The 17,336-nt window shown below is 57.4% G+C and overlaps 2 protein-coding genes across 2 annotated transcripts; both read left to right on the forward strand.

The window, feature by feature from the left end:
* Nucleotides 1-3,206: 3,206 nt before the first annotated feature.
* LOC103824786 (R3H domain-containing protein 2) lies at nt 3,207-12,795 on the forward strand. Its single transcript, XM_050983830.1, has 6 exons — nt 3,207-3,386; nt 4,554-4,723; nt 6,062-6,206; nt 7,871-7,971; nt 8,052-8,136; nt 12,106-12,795. The coding sequence occupies exons 1-6, from the start codon at nt 3,251-3,253 to the stop codon at nt 12,450-12,452; spliced, it is 984 nt and encodes a 327-aa protein (XP_050839787.1). The 5' UTR covers nt 3,207-3,250; the 3' UTR covers nt 12,453-12,795.
* Nucleotides 12,796-12,940: 145 nt separating this feature from the next.
* On the forward strand, nt 12,941-17,330 carry STAC3 (SH3 and cysteine rich domain 3; the record flags this gene model as incomplete). The annotated part of the gene is made up of 12 exons (XM_050984805.1): nt 12,941-12,951; nt 13,212-13,814; nt 14,827-14,893; nt 15,232-15,493; nt 15,647-15,744; nt 15,963-16,038; nt 16,116-16,207; nt 16,311-16,377; nt 16,572-16,621; nt 16,714-16,808; nt 17,088-17,139; nt 17,247-17,330. Coding segments are annotated over exons 1-12 (1,557 nt in total), but the record flags the coding sequence as incomplete, so codon positions are not given.
* Between the last annotated feature and the right edge of the window lie 6 nt (nt 17,331-17,336).

A 17,336-nucleotide genomic window follows, 5' to 3' on the forward strand; every position in this document is an offset into this window, starting at 1 on the left:
GGGCTCCTGTGAGTGTGCCCAGCCCTCACCAGGGGCTCCTGTGTGTCCAGCCCTCTCCAGGGGCTCCTGTGTGTGTGCCCAGCCCTCTCCAGGGACTCCTGTGTGTGTGCCCAGCCCTCTCCAGGGGCTCCTGTGTGTGTGCCCAGCCCTCTCCAGGGGCTCCTGTGTGTGTGCCCAGCCCTCTCCAGGGGCTCCTGTGTGTGTGCCCAGCCCTCTCCAGGGGCTCCTGTGTGCCCAGCCCTCTCCAGGGGCTCCTGTGTGCCCAGCCCTCTCCAGGAGCTCCTGTGTGCCCAGCCCTCTCCAGGGGCTCCTGTGTGCCCAGCCCTCTCCAGGGGCTCCTGTGTGCCCAGCCCTCACCAGGGGCTCCTGTGTGCCCAGCCCTCTCCAGGGGCTCCTGTGTGCCCAGCCCTCACCAAGGGCTCCTGTGGTGTGCCCAGCCCTCACCAGGAGCTCCTGTGTGCCCAGCCCTATCCAGGGGCTCCTGTGTGCCCAGCCCTCTCCAGGAGCTCCTGTGTGCCCAGCCCTCTCCAGGGGCTCCTGTGTGTGTGCCCAGCCCTATCCAGGGGCTCCTGTGTGTGTGCCCAGCCCTCTCCAGGGGCTCCTGTGTGCCCAGCCCTCTCCAGGAGCTCCTGTGTGTTCAGCCATCCCAAAAATGAGGGAGCTGGGTGTGGGAATCAGAACAACAGAAACTTCCAGAGGCACAGCAGGGTTTGAGCTGCAGCCTTGGGAGAAGCTGGGATTGGTGTAAAAATACAATACCCAGACATTGAGGAGAAAAATCATAAATTTGTGTTCTGTAGTTGTGAAAGTTGTGAGAAACTGCATTGATAAGGTGGTGAAGCGTTTATCATGTAGGAAAATGCATTGATAGGGTGGTGAAAGGTTTATAATGTAGGAAACTCTATTGATAAAATGGTGAAGGGTTTATAATGTAGGAAACTGCACTGATAAAATGGTGAAGGGTTTATAATATAGGAAACTTCATTGATAAGGTGGTGAAGGGTTTATCATGTAGGAAAATGCATTGATAGGGTGGTGAAGGGTTTATAGGAATAATAAAGGAAACTGATTGATAAACTTATTGATAAAATGGTGAAGGATTTATAATGTAAGAAACTGTATTGATAAGATTCTGAAGGGTTTATAATATAGGAAACTGCACTGATAAAATGGTGAGGGGTTTCTGATGTAGGAAAATGCATTGATAGGGTGGTGAAGAGTTTATAGGAATAATATAGGAAACTGTATTGGTAAGATTCTGAAGGGTTTATAATGTAGGAAACTTCATTGATAAGATGGTGAAGGGTTTATAATATAGGAAAGTGCATTGATAAAATGGTGAGGGGTTTATCATGTAGGAAAGTGCATTGATAAAATGGTGAGGGGTTTATCATGTAGGAAAGTGCATTGATAAAATGGTGAGGGGTTTATCATGTAGGAAAGTGCATTGATAAAATGGTGAGGGGTTTATAATATAGGAAAGTGCATTGATAAAATGGTGAGGGGTTTCTGATGTCGGGGTGTGGTTGTATAGAAGGAGCCAAGAGTTTAAAAGCTCTGACAGAAGATGTGTGCGTGTGAGTTAAAGGCCATTAGACAAAAGTATCCACGGTGCAGCAGGAGTAAGTAAAGATGATAGGTTGGAAAATAAACAAAATAAACCCTGTAGCACCTGTCTGTTAGTTTAGAAATTAGTTTCCTGTAACAAAAAAACTTGTGACTACTCTGCAGCTTGCACCTTTAAAATCTCACAGTCCCCAGGCTGATGTTTGTCTGACCAATAAATGGTCAGACAATTATAATTATATAATTATAGCTGGGGATAACCTGTGCCGATGGGCCAGGCCTTCCTCCCTGTGCCCATCCTCACCTGAGCCGCTCTGTTAGGTTAGAAAGTTCAATATTTCCTTGTAACAAAGAAACTTGTGACTGCTCTGAGCTGTGCACCTTAAAAACCTCACAGCCTCTGAGACCCTTGTTTATCTGAGCAATGAATTGTTCTTAGCCCCAAAATATCCTTCATTAAAAGAGTGGCAGTTATAGCTGGGGATAACCTGTGCAGATGGGCCAGCCCCTCCTCCCCATCCCCATCCTCACTGAGCCTCTCTGTTAATTCAGAAAGTTCAATATTTCCTTGTAACAAAGAAACTCATGACTACTCTGAGCCATGCACCTTAAAAACCTCAGACTGATGTTTATCTGAGCAATAAATGGTTCTTAGCCCAAAACCAGCCCCATCCTTCATCAAAAGAGTGATAATTATAGCTGGGGATAACCTGTGCAGATGGGCCAGCCCTTCCTCCCCATGCCCATCCCCATGCCCATGCCCATCCCCATGCCCATCCCCATGCCCATGCCCATCCCCATGCCCATCCCCATGCCCATCCCCATGCCCATCCCCATGCCCATGCCCATCCTCATCCCCATGCCCATCCCCATCCCCGTCCCCATGCCCATGCCCATGCCCATGCCCATGCCCATCCCCAGTCCCCATGCCCATCCCCATCCCCATCCCCGTGCCCATGCCCATGCCCATCCTCATCCCCATGCCCATGCCCATGTCCATCCCATGCCCATGCCCATCCCCATGCCCATCCCCATGCCATCCCCATCCCCGTGCCATGCCATGCCCATCCCCATGCCCATCCATCCATCCCCATGCCCATGCCCATGCCATCCCCATGCCCATCCCCATCCCCATGCCCATGCCCATCCCCATGCCCATCCCCATGCCATCCCCATCCCCATGCCCATCCCCATGCCCATTCCCATGCCCATGCCCATCCCATGCCCATGCCCATACCCATGCCATGCCCATCCCCATGCCATGCCCATCCCCATGCCCATGCCCATGCCATCCCCGTGCCATGCCCATCCCCATCCCCATGCCCATGCCCATGCCATGCCCATCCCCATGCCCATGCCATCCCCATCCCCATCCCCATGCCCATCCCCATCCCATGCCCATCCCCATGCCCATCCCCATGCCCATCCCCATGCCCATGCCCATGCCCATCCCCATGCCCATCCCATCCCATGCCCATCCCCATGCCCATCCCCATCCCCATGCCCATCCCCATGCCCATCCCCATGCCCATCCCCATGCCCATCCCCATGCCCATCCCATCCCCATGCCCATCCCCATGCCCATCCCCATCCCCATGCCCATCCCCATGCCCATCCCCATGCCCATGCCCATCCCCATGCCCATGCCCATCCCCATGCCCATCCCCATGCCCATGCCCATCCCATGCCCATCCTGACTGAGCCCTCTCTGCTCCACAGCCCATCCGTGGGGTTCCTGCAGCCTCCTGGCTCCGAGCAGTACCAGATGCCGCAGTCCCCGGCGCCCTGCAGCCCCCCCCAGATGCAGCAGCAGTATTCAGGTACCAGGGGGCACTGGGCAAGGCTGGCATCCACTCCAGAGGTGGCACCAGCCTTTGGATCACGGGCTCTGGAGCTGCCACTTCACAGCCAAGCTTCTGGGCAAGGGGATTGCTCAGGCTGGGAATGCCACGGGGAGTGAGCAGGGTGTGGCACTGGGTGGTGCCTGCCAGGGTGGGCACGGGGGGTGAGGGAGCTGGGTGGGCTGTGGGTTGGTGAGAGAGGGAGGAAACTGCAGATGGGGAGGCTGGGGGAGTGAGCTGGAGCAGGAGCTGAGCTGGGATGGTGGAGGTGTGGGTCTGGATCCGAGCTGGGATGGTGGATCTGGATCTGAGCTGGGATGGTGGAGGTGTGGGTCTGGATCTGAGCTGGGATGGTGGATCTGGGCCTGGTGAGCTGCAGGATCTGAGCTGGGATGATGGAGGTGTGGGTCTGGATCTGAGCTGGGATGATGGAGGTGTGAGCTTGGTGAGCTGCAGGATCTGAACTGGGATGATGGAGGTGTGGGCCTGGTGAGTTGGAGCAGGATCTGAGCTGGGATGATGGAGGTCTGGGCCCAGTGCAGAAGCTGAACTGGGATGGTGGATCTGGGCCTGGTGAGCTGCAGGATCTGAGCTGGGATGATGGATCTGGGCCTGGATCTGAGCTGGGATGATGGATCTGGGCCTGGATCCGAGCTGGGATGCTGGAGTTCTGTACCTGGATCCAAGCTGGGATGCTGGAGTTCTGGGCCTGGATCTGAGCTGGGATGCTGGAGTTCTGTACATGGATCTGAGCTGGGATGCTGGATCTGGGCCTGGATCTGAGCTGGGATGCTGGAGTTCTGTACCTGGATCTGAGCTGGGATGCTGGAGTTCTGTACCCAGAGCCTTTGCCTGGGGTGTTGTGGAGATGCTCAGAGCGGTCACTGAGCTGCCATCCCTCAGCTTGGCCCCTGTGCTCCCATTTCTCCTGCCTTAAACATCACCACTCCCAGCTGTGACCTTTGCTATTCGACAGGAGTCCCCAGAGGGTCCTGTGGGGTTTTTCCAGCCTGGAAAAATCATGAGTGGCAGAGGAGAGAGTCCAGAGTGGGACTTGGGGAAGGGTGTGCAGGGACAGGGACAGGCAGGTGCCTGGTGTCCCACAGCAGCAGAACCTGGGCCATACCCCTCTGTGTCTGTCCCCAGGGGTGTCCCCGTCAGGCCCTGGTGTGGTGGTGATGCAGCTGAATGTCCCCAACGGCCCCCAGGCCCCCCAGAACCCCCCCGTGGTGCAGTGGAGCCACTGTAAGTACTACAGCCTGGAGCAGAGGGGGCAGAAGCCAGGAGACCTCTACAACCCCGACAGCAGTGCTCAGGTACTGGGGGGGACTGGGTGGGACTGGGAGGGACTGGGGGGGACTGGGAGGGACTGGGAGGAGGCAGCTGAGGGGTGGGCTGGCTGAGCCTAGGCTTGGAGCTGCTAGGCTGAGAGTAGCAAACTCAAACTAAAAGGCACCCAGGCTCAAAAGCTGCTGGGCTGGGAGTAGCAAACTATAAATTATAAATTAAGGGACTCTCAGGCAACAGAAATTATGGGAGCAAGAAATAACAGTTCTTTAATAGGGAAGGAAAGAAAAGGATAAAATAAACAGTGCAGTACACTAGAACAACACTGGCAGAGTGAGAACCCAGCCTGGCACCCTGTGGGTCAGGGTGCTGGCACAGTCCAGCTGGAATTGTGGCTCCAGCCCTCCTGCAGTGCCAGGGGTGGCTCTGCTGGAAACACCTCTCAGTTCCCCATCTCTGAGTCAGAAAAAGCTCAATCCAATGTGGGAGGTGTTGTCACCTTGTGAAGGCTCATCTGGAACAGAGCCTGGAGATAAATAATAAATAGGGATTTATTAGGAGGCCTCAATGGATCCACCTTGGGCAGCACAAGAGCCCAGCCAGGGCTGCACCCAAAATGAACCAAAATGGGCACAAAATGAACCCAAAATGGGCACAAAATGGAACGAAAATGGGCACAAAATGAACCCAGGACGGACCAAAATGGGCACAAAAGCAAAACCACTGGCAGAGTGAGAACCCAGCCTGGCACCCTGTGGGTCAGGGTGCTGGCACAGTCCAGCTGGAATTGTGGCTCAGCCCTCCTGCAGTGCCAGGGGTGGTGCTGCTGGAGCAGGGATCCTGTAGGAAAGGGTGGAGTCTTCCTCTGGAGATCCAGTGGAAGAGGCAGCTGCTGCTCCTCTGGGAAATCCAGTGGAGAAACCTTGCTGGTGTTCCAGAATCTCTGATTGTACCCAGGCAGGAATGTTTGAAATCTCAGACTGGATCCAGGAATGTTTGAAATCTCAGATTCTATCCAGTTAGGAATGTTTGAAATCCTGGTTTTGGAGGCTGTTCCTGCCAGTCCCTGTATCCCAGATTGTATCCAGGCAGGAATGTTTGAGATCTCAGGTTCTATCCAAGCAGGAATGTTTGAAGTCTCAGGTTCTATCCAGGCAGGAATGTTTGAAGTCTCAGGTTCTATCCAAGCAGGAATGTTTGAGATCTCAGATTGTATCCAGGCAGGAATGTTTGAGATCTCAGGTTCTATCCAAGCAGGAATGTTTGAAGTCTCAGGTTCTATCCAAGCAGGAATGTTTGAAGTCTCAGGTTGTACCAGGCGGGTGCAGGAGCTGTCCCCACCCGGGCTGACACTGTCCCTCCCCCAGGCCAGCACCCAGCTGAGCAGCCCCATCACGTCCCCCACGCAGTCCCCGACGCCGTCGCCCGTCACCAACCTGAGCAGCGTGTGCCCGGGGCTGAGCCCCCTGCCCGTGCTGCCCCAGTTCCCCCGGCCCATGGGCCCTGCACAAGGTAAGGGAAGCCCCTTCCCCTGCGGGTGCAGCCCCTCTGCTCGGGGCAGGGGCACAGGGGGCTGGCTGCACGGCTGCTGCCTGCTGCAGGGCTGCTGCCTGCTACAGGGCTGCTGCCTGCTGCAGGGCTGCGCCTGCTGCAGGGCTGCTGCCTGCTGCACAGCTGCTGCCTGCTGCAGAGCTGCTGCCTGCTGCACAGCTGCGCCTGCTACAGGGCTGCGCCTGCTACAGGGCTGCTGCCTGCTGCAGGGCTGCTGCCTGCTGCAGGGCTGCGCCTGCTACAGGGCTGCTGCCTGCTGCAGGGCTGCTGCCTGCTGCAGGGCTGCTGCCTGCTGCAGTGCTGCTGCCTGCTGCAGGGCTGCGCCTGCTGCACAGCTGCTGCCTGCTGCACTGCTGCTGCCTGCTGCAGGGCTGCTGCCTGCTACAGGGCTGCTGCCTGGGGTCTGGGGGGAGAACAGCACAGAGCAACTGGGGCAGCCCAGGGCTGGGGGTGGGGGCTCTGGGAGGGGTCTGGGTCAGGGAGGGATGGATCTGACTCCGTGCTATCTGAAGGCTGATATATTATATTACATTACATTACATTACATTACATTACATTACATTACATTACATTATTGAAATGTGATATATGATAAAGATATGATAATTGTATGACATATGATATTATATTACATGACATTATATTATATTATGGTATATGATATTATATTTTATATTATAATATATGATATATTATATAACATTATATTATGTTATATTATATTATAGTTTATATTCTATTATATTTGTTATATTTATTATTGAAATGTGATAAATTATAATGATATGATAATGATATTATATGATATGACATATAATTTACTACTATATTACAGTATATTATAATCTCTGATATAATATAATATAATATAATATAAATATAATATAATATAATATAATATAATATAATATAATATCATATCAATATAATATAATATAATATATATAATGTATGTAATGTAATGTAATGTAATGTAATGTAATATAATATATATCATATAAAATATTACATTACATTGTGTTATATTATATCATATTATATTACATTACATTACATTGTAGAAATGTGATATGTGATTATGATATGATATATTGTATGATATGATATTACATATTATATAATATTATGTTATATGATATATTATTATATATTATATTATGATCTACTATATGAGATTATATTACATTATAATATATGATATTACATTCTATTACATTCAATTACATTACATATGACATTACATTACATTCTCTTACATTATATTATAGATTGCTGTACTAAAACAACACTAAAGCAAACAGAAAGGATACAGACAGAAGGTTACAAAGAATGAATAATGAAACCCTGTGACTCCTCCAGAGTCCCCACAGAGCTGGACAGGGATTGGTCATTGTGCAAAAACAATTCACACAAAACCAACCAAACATGTTGGGAAATTCCAAATTCCAATTCCAGAGCAGCAAACACAGGAGAAGAGAATCAGATCATTATTATTTACATTTTCCTCTGAGCCTTCTCAGCTTCCCGGGAGAGTCAGTCCTGGGCCAGGGGGGTTTTCCAGGCAGTGGCACAGAGCCAGGAGTGCTGTGCTGTTGCCTGGGTCCCCAGCGCTGCCCCTCGTGCAGGTGACGGCCGCTACTCGCTGCTGGGCCAGCCTCTGCAGTACAACCTGTCCCTGTGTCCCCCGCCTCTGCTGCACAGCCAGCCCAGCTACACGGCACACCAGGTACAGCCAGGCCCTCCCCAGCCCTCTGTGGCCACCACCAGGCCACCCTGTCCCCTGAGGTGACCCTTGTCTCCTTCCAGGGGCAGACGGGAATGAAACACGGCAACCGGAGCAAGAGGCAGGCGCTGAAATCGGCGTCCACCGACCTGGGGACAAGTGACGTAGGCAAGTGACCCCCTCAGCCTCTCTTTGCCCTTTGATGTCCCTAAAAATGCGTGTTGGAGACTCCAGGGGCCATCCCTGCCTGCACCAGCATCCCACAGAGCCTGTGCTGGTTTTGGAGGGTTCCTGCAGTCCCTGAGGGATTTCCTGCCAGTCCCTTTTCTGGTTTTGAAGGGTTCCTGCAGTCCCTGTGCTGGTTTTGGAGGGTTCCTGCCAGTCCCTGTGCTGGTTTTGGAAGGTTCCTGCCAGTCCCTGAGGGATTTCCTGCCAGTCCCTGTGCTGCTTTTGGAGGATTTCCCTGCCAGTCCCTGAGGGATTTTCCTGCAGTCCCTTTTCTGGTTTTGGAGGGTTCCTGCCAGTCCCTGTGCTGGTTTTGGAGGGTTCCTGCAGTCCCTGTGCTGGTTTTGGAGGGTTCCTGCAGTCCCTGTGCTGGTTTTGGAGGGTTCCTGCCAGTCCCTGTGCTGGTTTTAGAGGATTCCTGCCAGTCCCTGTGCTGGTTTTGGAGGGATTTCCTGCCAGTCCCTGTGCTGGTTTTGGAGGGATTTCCTGCCAGTCCTTGTGCTGGTTTTAGAGGGTTCCTGCCAGTCCCTGTGCTGGTTTTAGAGGGTTCCTGCAGTCCCTGTGCTGGTTTTGGAGGCTGTTCCTGCAGTCCCTTCTCCCCACACACACAACAACACCCCCCAGCCGTGGTGGGTCCAGGGTGACCCCCTCCAGCCTCTGTTTGCCCTCTGATGTCCCTAAAAATGGATGTTGGAGACTCCAGGTGCCATCCCTGTCTGCACCAGCATCCCTGCCAGTCCCTGTGCTGCTTTTGGAGGATTTCCCTGCCAGTCCCTGAGGGATTTTCCTGCAGTCCCTGTGCTGGTTTTGGAGGGTTCCTGCAGTCCCTGTGCTGGTTTTGGAGGGTTCCTGCCAGTCCTTGTGCTGGTTTTGGAGGGATTTCCTGCCAGTCCCTGTGCTGGTTTTGGAGGGTTCCTGCCAGTCCCTGTGCTGGTTTTGGAGGGATTTCCTGCCAGTCCCTGTGCTGGTTTTGGAGGGATTTCCTGCCAGTCTCTTCTCCCCACACCCACAAACACCCCCCAGCCCAGCTGGGTCCAGGCTGGGGGCGCAGCAGATGCAGCCCCAGCCCTCTGTGCCCTGAGGGAGGTGGGTGAGCAGGGAGTGAAACCTCTGAGGAGGACCCCTGGCTGCTGTTCCTGCCTCCCAGAAGTGATGGAGCTGGCAGAGCTGGGATTTTGTTCCTCTTTCTCAGCAGAAAGTGTGTCCAGACTCAGATCTCTTTCCCAAGTCACTCTTCCCACCCATGCTTCCCTTTCCCATGGGTTCTGCAGCTTCAGATCCCAAATTTTTGGGGATTTGGGATCTCCCAGGGTGGCTGTGAGGGCTGAGGGTTCCAGTGAATCCTTTCTCTCCACCCATGCCCGGGGTGTCCCCTCTGGGTCCTGGGGAAGGGAGGGACCCACAGCTTGGATGGAGCAGCCCTCACTGACCCTCTGGAGCCCTCAGGCTTGTCCCTGATGTCACCTCAGTGTCACCAGCAGCTGCAGCTGCTTGCAGGGGCCCTTTAAGAGCTGCCTCCCCCCTCCTGCCCCTGGCATGGTCCCGACGTGCCACGTTAATATTAGCAAAGAATCCTCCAGCAGCTCTGCTGAGCCCGGGGCAGGGCTGGAGCCAGAGGGATTGGGGGAGCACAGGGCAGGAATAGGGGGGATCCAGGAGCTGCAGAGGGATTGGGGGAGCACAGGGCAGGAATAGGGGGGAGCCAGGAGCTGCAGAGGGATTGGGGAGCACAGGGCAGGAATAGGGGAGAGCCAGGAGCTGCAAAGGGATTTGGGGAGCACAGGACAGGAATAGGGGGATCCAGGAGCTGCAGAGGGATTGGGGGAGCACAGGGCAGGAATAGGGGGGATCCAGGAGCTGCAGAGGGATTGGGGAGCACAGGGCAGGAATAGGGGGGATCCAGGAGCTGCAGAGGGATTGGGGAGGAATAGGGGAGAACCAGGAGCTGCAGAGGGATTTGGGGAGCACAGGGCAGGAATAGGGGGGATCCAGGAGTGCAAGGATTGGGGAGCACAGGCAGGAATAGGGGGGATCCAGGACTGCAGAGGGATTGGGGAGCACAGGCAGGAATAGGGGGATCCAGGAGTGCAAAGGGATTGGGGAGCACAGGGCAGGAATAGGGAGAGCAGGAGTGCAAAGGGATTGGGGGAGCACAGGGCAGGAACAGGGGAGACCCAGGAGCTGCAGAGGGATTGGGGAGGAATAGGGGAGAACCAGGAGCTGCAGAGGGATTGGGGAGGAAAGGGCAAAGGGATGGGGAGCACAGGGCAGGAATAGGGAGCCAGGAGCTGCAGAGGGATTGGGGAGCACAGGGCAGGATAGGGGGGACCAGGAGCTGCAAGGGATTTGGGGAGCACAGGGCAGGACTAGGGGGGATCGGAGCTGCAGAGGGATTGGGGAGGAATAGGGGAGAGCCAGGAGCTGCAGAGGGATTTGGGGAGCACAGGGCAGGAACAGGGGAGACCCAGGAGCTGCAGAGGGATTGGGGAGGAATAGGGGGGATCCAGGAGCTGCAGAGGGATTTGGGGACCACAGGGCAAGGCTGGAGCTGTGAGGTGCAAAGAGATTTGGGTACCACAGGGCAGGAACTGGAGTTACAGAGATTTGGGGAGCACAGGGCAGGGCTGGAGCTGCAGAGGGATTTGGGTACCAGAGGAAAGGGGCTGGAGCTGGGAACTGCAGAGGAATTTGGGGGCCATGAGACAGGGATAGGGGAGAGCCAGGAGCTGCAGAGAGGTTTGGGTGCCACAGGGCAGGAACTGGAGTTACAGAGATTTGGGGCCACAGGGCAGGGCTGGAGCTGCAGAGGGATTTGGGTACCATAGAGCAGAGGTCAAAACCAGGAGCTGCAGAGGGATTTGGGGACCACAGGGCAGGGTCTGGACCTGGGAGCTGCAGTGGTTGGGGTGCTACAGGGAGGAGCCAGGAGCTGCAGAGGGATTTGGGGACCACAGGAGCTGGAGCCAGGAGCTGCAGAGGAATTTGGGGGCCATGAGACAGGGATAGGGGAGAGCCAGGAGCTGCAAAGAGGTTTGGGTACCACAGGGCAGGGCTGGAGCCAGGAGCTGCAGAGATTTGGGTACTACAGGCAGGACACACCCAGTGCCACCATCCTCCATGGGTGCAGCCTTTCTCCCTGCCAGGGTCAGGGTGGCAGCGTGGGGTTGGCTCCAGTGCTGCTGTCTGAGGGTTTGGGGTGAGGAAACAGCACAGAGCCCCTGGGAAAGCCTGGACTATCCAAAGGCCACCAGGAGGACTTGGGAATTCCCACATCTCCTCCTGAAGCAAAACCAGAACTGTGGGCACAGGAGGGGATTGGGATGGGGCATTGCAGAGTGCACGTAGGGCTGCTTTGGAGGGCTTAAAAGAATAAATGGATTAAAAGAGTAGATTGGGTGGTTTAAAAGAATAAATTCCAGCTGGGGGCAGCCTGGCACTGCACAGGGTTCCTGTGCCCAGGAGAGGTGGCTGTGGGAATACCCACATCTCCTCCTGAAGCAAAACCAGAATTGTGGGCACAGGAAGGGATTGGGATGGGGCATGCCAGGCTGTTTTGGAGGGCTTAGAAGAGTAGATTGGCTGGTTTAGAAGAATAAATTCCAGCTGGGGGCAGCCTGGCAGGGTTGCTGTGCCCAGCAGAGGTGGCTGTGGGAATACCCACATCTCCTCTGAAGCCAAACCAGAATTGTGGGTAGAGGAGGGGATTGGGATGGGGCATTGCAGGGAGCAGGTAGGGCTGCTTTGGAGGGGAAGTTTCTGGCTTAAAAGAGTAGATTGAGTGGTTTAAAAGAATAAATTCCAGCTGGGGGCAGCCTGGCACTGCACAGGGTTGCTGTGCCCAGGAGAGCTGGCTGCTCCAGCCCCCGGGGGCACACCGGGACTGGGTGGTGACACTCTGCTCCTCCCCTGCAGTGCTGGGCCGGGTGCTGGAGGTGACAGACCTGCCCGAGGGCATCACACGGACAGAGGCCGACAAGCTCTTCACCCAGCTCGCCATGGCCGGTGCCAAAATCCAGTGGCTCAAAGAGACTCAGGGGCGCCGCGGGGACGGAGGAGGCGGCGGGGACAACAGCGGGACTCCGGAGAACGGCAGGCACAGTGACCTCGCTGCCTTATACACCATCGTGGCCGTGTTCCCCAGCCCCCTGGCTGCCCAAAACGCCTCCCTCCGCCTCAACAACTCCCTCAGCCGCTTCAAACTGCGCGTGGCCAAAAAGAACTACGACCTGCGGGTGCTGGAGCGGGCGAGCTCCCAGTAGAGCCCCCGTGTGGGCACCGGGCACTCCCTGGGCCTCTTCTCCTCCCACCCTCCCTTCCTCTCGCCCTCCTTCCTTGATATATTTATATGAACATAATTAAGAGACAAGAAGTTGATTTTTTTTTTTTTTTTTTTGCTCTGTTGTTTTTTTAATTATTATTTTTTTGGAGTGACGCCCGTGCCCGCCCCCCTCCCCTGTGTCTATGGTTTTTGTTTAAGCACTGTGTTGGACCTCACATACAGGTGTTGATTGGTATGTTCACTGCACATTTTATTTAATCAAATTATTATTTTGCTGGGGGGGGGGGAGGTGGGGGGAATTTTTTTTTTGGTCTTATTTTATTTGGGGGGGGTTGTTTTTAAATAAAAAAACAAAAAAGGAAAATTGTCCATCACTTGAATGTAAATTGAATGTAAATTCCAGTGTCAGTGTCAGGGCTGGGGGGCTCTGTGGGGTGAGGGGACAGCAGAAGGGACACCGGCAGGGGGATGGTCCCAAAGTGGCATTTGGGCTGGGGCTGGACTCCCCTGACAGATGTTCACGGCCTCTCCTCCAGCTGCCAGCCCCATCCAGCTGTGGAATTCCAGGGCAGGACTGAGGGCGTGGAGTGCCCTGCCAGGAATTGTCACATTCCTGCTGGCAGCAGCAGCACCTGCAGCTGGCAGGGGCAGGGACAGGATTTGGGGTGGCACAGCCAGAGCCCCTGGCAGCAGCAGGATGCCCCAACCCTCCTGAGGACAGGTAAGAGCTGCCAGGAAGGGGGAGCTCCAACCCCAGGCTGGTTCCAGCTCCCACCTCGGTGCCAGCCACAGCCAGGCAGGGAGCTCAGGGCAGCCTGGCACCAGTGGGATGCCAGCTCCTGCCATGCCAGCAGAGCCTGCACCGGCAGGTTTGGTGCCAGGGGGTGCGAGGCAGCCACGCCACCCCATGCCAGCCCCCACTGCTGCCCCTCTGCCCGCTGTGCCAGCAGCCTGCAACGCCCCAGCTGGACCCGGAGCCTTTGCTGTGCCCAGCTCCCGGCACCCTCCGTGTGCCCAATTCCCGGAGCCCTCTCTGTGCCCGGTTCCTTCTTTATCCCGGGCCAGGCTGGGGGGGCCCCTGGCACGCCCAGCAACCACCAACGCAAATAGCCGGTGCCTCCTCCGCCCGCCGCCGCCCGGCGCACGCTGGGGCTCCAATTTCCCGGCGTCAGCCCCCGCCACCGCTCAGCTGTCGTCCCCCTGTGCCCTGTCACTCCGCTGGCCCCGGCACCGCCGCGGCTGCCGCCGCCACCGAGCGCTGCGGGCTCTGCGGCCACCGGGGCCCGGCACCGGCCGCCCTGCGGGGGCTCCTTCAGCGCGGGGGGAGAGCGCCAAGCACAGGGTAAGTGCCCCCTGGGTGCCCCCCGTGCCCACCCTGGGCACTCCCCGGGGCTGGAGGGCCTCAGGGTGCCCCGTTCCCGCTGTGCCCCCAGACCCGGGGTGCCCCGTTCCCGCTGCTGCTTCCCCATGGTTTTCCCGACTGGTTTTCCTGATGGTTTTCCTGTCTGGTTTTCCCGACTGGTTTTCCTGACTGGTTTCCCAGCTGGTTTTCCTGATTATTTTCCTGACCGGTTTTCCTGACTGCTTTTCCTGACTGGTTTTCCCGACTGGTTTTCCTGACTGGTTTCCCAGCTGGTTTTCCCGACTGGTTTTCCTGATTATTTTCCTGATTATTTTCCTGACTGGTTTTCCTAAAGGTTTTCCCAGCTTGTTTTCCCGACTGGTTTTCCTGACTGGAGTGGGTATCACCAAAACCAGGGAGGTCTGGGTGGAAGCACAGCAGGGAGGGCTGCCCAAGGTGGCACCGGGATGGTTTGGGGGATGCTGGAGCAGCTCCTGCCCCGGTGCCAGCCGGGTGATGCCCATCGGTGCCCCCTGAGCTCACTGAGGGGCCGAGGGCGGCGCCGTCCGTGGTTTCACGGTGGGATGGAGATGCTCGGGCTAAGGTGGGCACATGCAGGTAGCCCAGGGGCTGGCATCTGAGCCAGGGGATGTGCCACGCTCTGGGACGGGCACCGACCTCCTCCAGCCTGGCCCTGGGGCTCAGCAAGGCAGAACCAGCCGGGGCAGGGCTGTGGGATGGGCACTGGGGGTGAACCCGGGGTTCCCCTGGCAGAACCAGCCGGGGCAGGGCTGTGGGATGGGCACTGGGGGTGAACCCGGGGTTCCCCTGGCAGAGCCAGCCGGGGCAGGGGCTGCAGGACAGACCGTGGGTGTCTGTCCTGCAGTGAACCCGGGGTTCCCCCTGGCAGAACCAGCCCGGGCAGGGGCTGAAGGATGGGCAGGGGTGGCACTGCCCACCCAGCAGGGTGGAACTGCCCCAGCCAGCGCCATCCCTGCTCTTCCCCTCGCAGCATGACGGAGAAGGAAGTGCCAGAGGCGCCGGCTTCACCTGCTTCAGGTGGGAAACCCAAGAGCCGGGTAAGTGGGTGCCCACGGGGCATTTTGGGTGGGTGGGGGTGCCCCCTCTCTATCATCATCCTGCTTCAGCCCCAGGAGGCTTTGGGGGGCCGGGGGTTGGGTGGGCATTTCCCAGCCTGGCATTTCGTGCCCACACCCCGAGGTGCTCAGGAGCCGCCGCTTCCTCTTCTGCGGAGACTTCACGGGACCGGGAGGAGAATCCCCAAATTCCGAGCGTTTCTGGAGTCTCCCCCCTCTTCTGGAGGGGGTCTGGGGGCGAGGAGCCGGGCAGGGGTGGGGGGCTCTGCCCTCCTGCCTCCCCCACGCTGCCACACACCGTCCGTGGCCTCCTGCCCCAGCAGCTGCAGAAGCTGAAGCGAATTTTCCAGCGAAAACCCAAGGAGGAGGCGGTGCAGGAGCCGCAGCCCAACGGGGAGCTGGTCAGCCCCTCGGGGGGACCCATCTACTACATCTACGAGGATGACGAAGAGGAGGAAGAGGAGGAGGAGCCCGAGCCCCCTCCCGAACCGGAGAAACTCGTTAACGACAAACCGCACAAGTTCAAAGACCATTACTTCAAAAAGCCCAAATTCTGCGATGTTTGTGCCCGCATGATCGTCCGTGAGTGCTGAGGGGGGGTGGGGGTCACGGGCAGGGCTGGGGGGGCACGGCTGCGGCTGGGGCTGGGGGCCAAGGCTGCCCAGGGCTCCGTCCCGGCCCTTTCGCAGCTGCAGTGTCACATTCCCTCTCCTTCCCACCCCCCGCACTGCCCAGTCAACAACAAATTTGGCCTGAGGTGCAAGAACTGCAAAACCAACATCCACCACCACTGCCAGACCTACGTGGAGATGCAGCGCTGCTTCGGCAAGATCGTGAGTGCCACCTCTGCCCCCCTCCAGCCCCCAAAAGGGGCACCCCTGGCAGTGCCCACCTCAGTCCCTGTGGGCAGGAGGCAGGTGCCACCACCCCTGGTCATTTCCTGCCTCTCAGGGGGTCCCCCATCCCACTCTGGGGGTCCCCCCAGCTCTGCCAGGTGGCTCCGGGGGGTGTCTGATGATGTGACCCCCCCCCCCCCGTCCTGTCCTCGCAGCCTCCCGGGTTCCGGCGGGCGTACAGCTCCCCCCTCTACAGCGACCAGCAGTTCGTCGGCACCAAGGACCAGCTCGGTGAGTCCCCCCTGTCCCTTTGTCCCCACCCTGGGGTGTCCCAACCCCCCCCCCTGACCCCCCCTGAGCCCCCACAGCGAACAGGAGCGACCCCGTGTTCGAGACGCTGCGGACGGGGGTGATCATGGCCAACAAGGAGCGCAAGAAGGGGCAGGACGACAAGAAAAACGTGAGTGTGGGGTCGGGCTCTGCCCAAATTCCTGCCCGGTGCCCCCCAGTGACCCCCCCCAAGCCCACCCCCCCCACCCTCTGAGAGCTGTCTGTCCTTCCAGCCCCTGGCTGCGATGATGGACGAGGAGCCGGAGGCCGCGAAGCCGGTGGGGAGCAAAGCTGAGGGTGGTGAGCGCCGAGGGTTGGGGGGCTGAGTCCGTGGGGACACGGAGGGACCCCCTGGGTGTGTTTTTGGGGGGGGTTGCCCTGCAGAATGAGGGTCCCCCGTTCGTGTCCCCACCCCGGGGCTCTCGCTGCGTCCCCCGCCGGCTGAGGAGACCCTCGGGAGAAGGGAGAGGTTTGACCCCTCCTCCCCTTCCCAGGCGCCTCCGAGGGGGACAAGAAGGCTGAGAAGAGCCCAACAGATGACAAGGTACCCCTCACCCTCGCCCTGCACCCCAAAACCTTGAGCAGAGCCGGTGGGGGACGCTCAGAGCTGTCTGCAAACCCCCCCGTGTCCCCCAGAGCAAGAAGCCACCGCCGGGGGGGTTCCTGCAGTCCCACTACTTCGTGGCACTTTATCGCTTCAAAGCCCTGGAGAAGGACGACCTGGACTTCCCGTGAGTTCCCAGCCTGTTCTTGGGCTCCTTCCCGAGGTTTTTTGAGGGGTTTTGGGTTTTTTTGGGGTTTTTTGGGGGTTGGCTCCATGCGGTTCCGTGGATTTCCCAAGGCTGAGCTGCCCCGGGCAGTCCCTGAGCCCGTGGGCTGCGTGTCCCGTGCCAGGCTCGGGGCTGAGGAGCTGATTCTGAAGGAGAAGCGATTTTCCTTGGGTGGGAAAAGCCCCCAAGGATGGGTGGGGGTCCTGCCCCCCCCTCAGAGAGCCCTTCCTTCCCTTCCAGGCCGGGGGAGAAGATCACGGTGGTCGATGACTCCAACGAGGAGTGGTGGCGGGTGAGGCAAGGGGGGGGAACCCAAACCTGCTGTCACCCCCCAGCCTGGTGGGGAGGGGGGTCTGGGACCCCCAGATCGGCCCCAACCCCCCCTCGCGCTCCTTGCAGGGGAAGATCGGGGAGAAGGTCGGGTACTTCCCCCCCAACTTCATCATCCGGGTGCGGGCGGGCGAGCGGGTGCACAAGGTGACGCGATCC

The sequence above is a fragment of the Serinus canaria genome, chromosome 25 (assembly GCF_022539315.1).
Source record: "Serinus canaria isolate serCan28SL12 chromosome 25, serCan2020, whole genome shotgun sequence".
NCBI classification, from domain to species: domain Eukaryota; kingdom Metazoa; phylum Chordata; class Aves; order Passeriformes; family Fringillidae; genus Serinus; species Serinus canaria.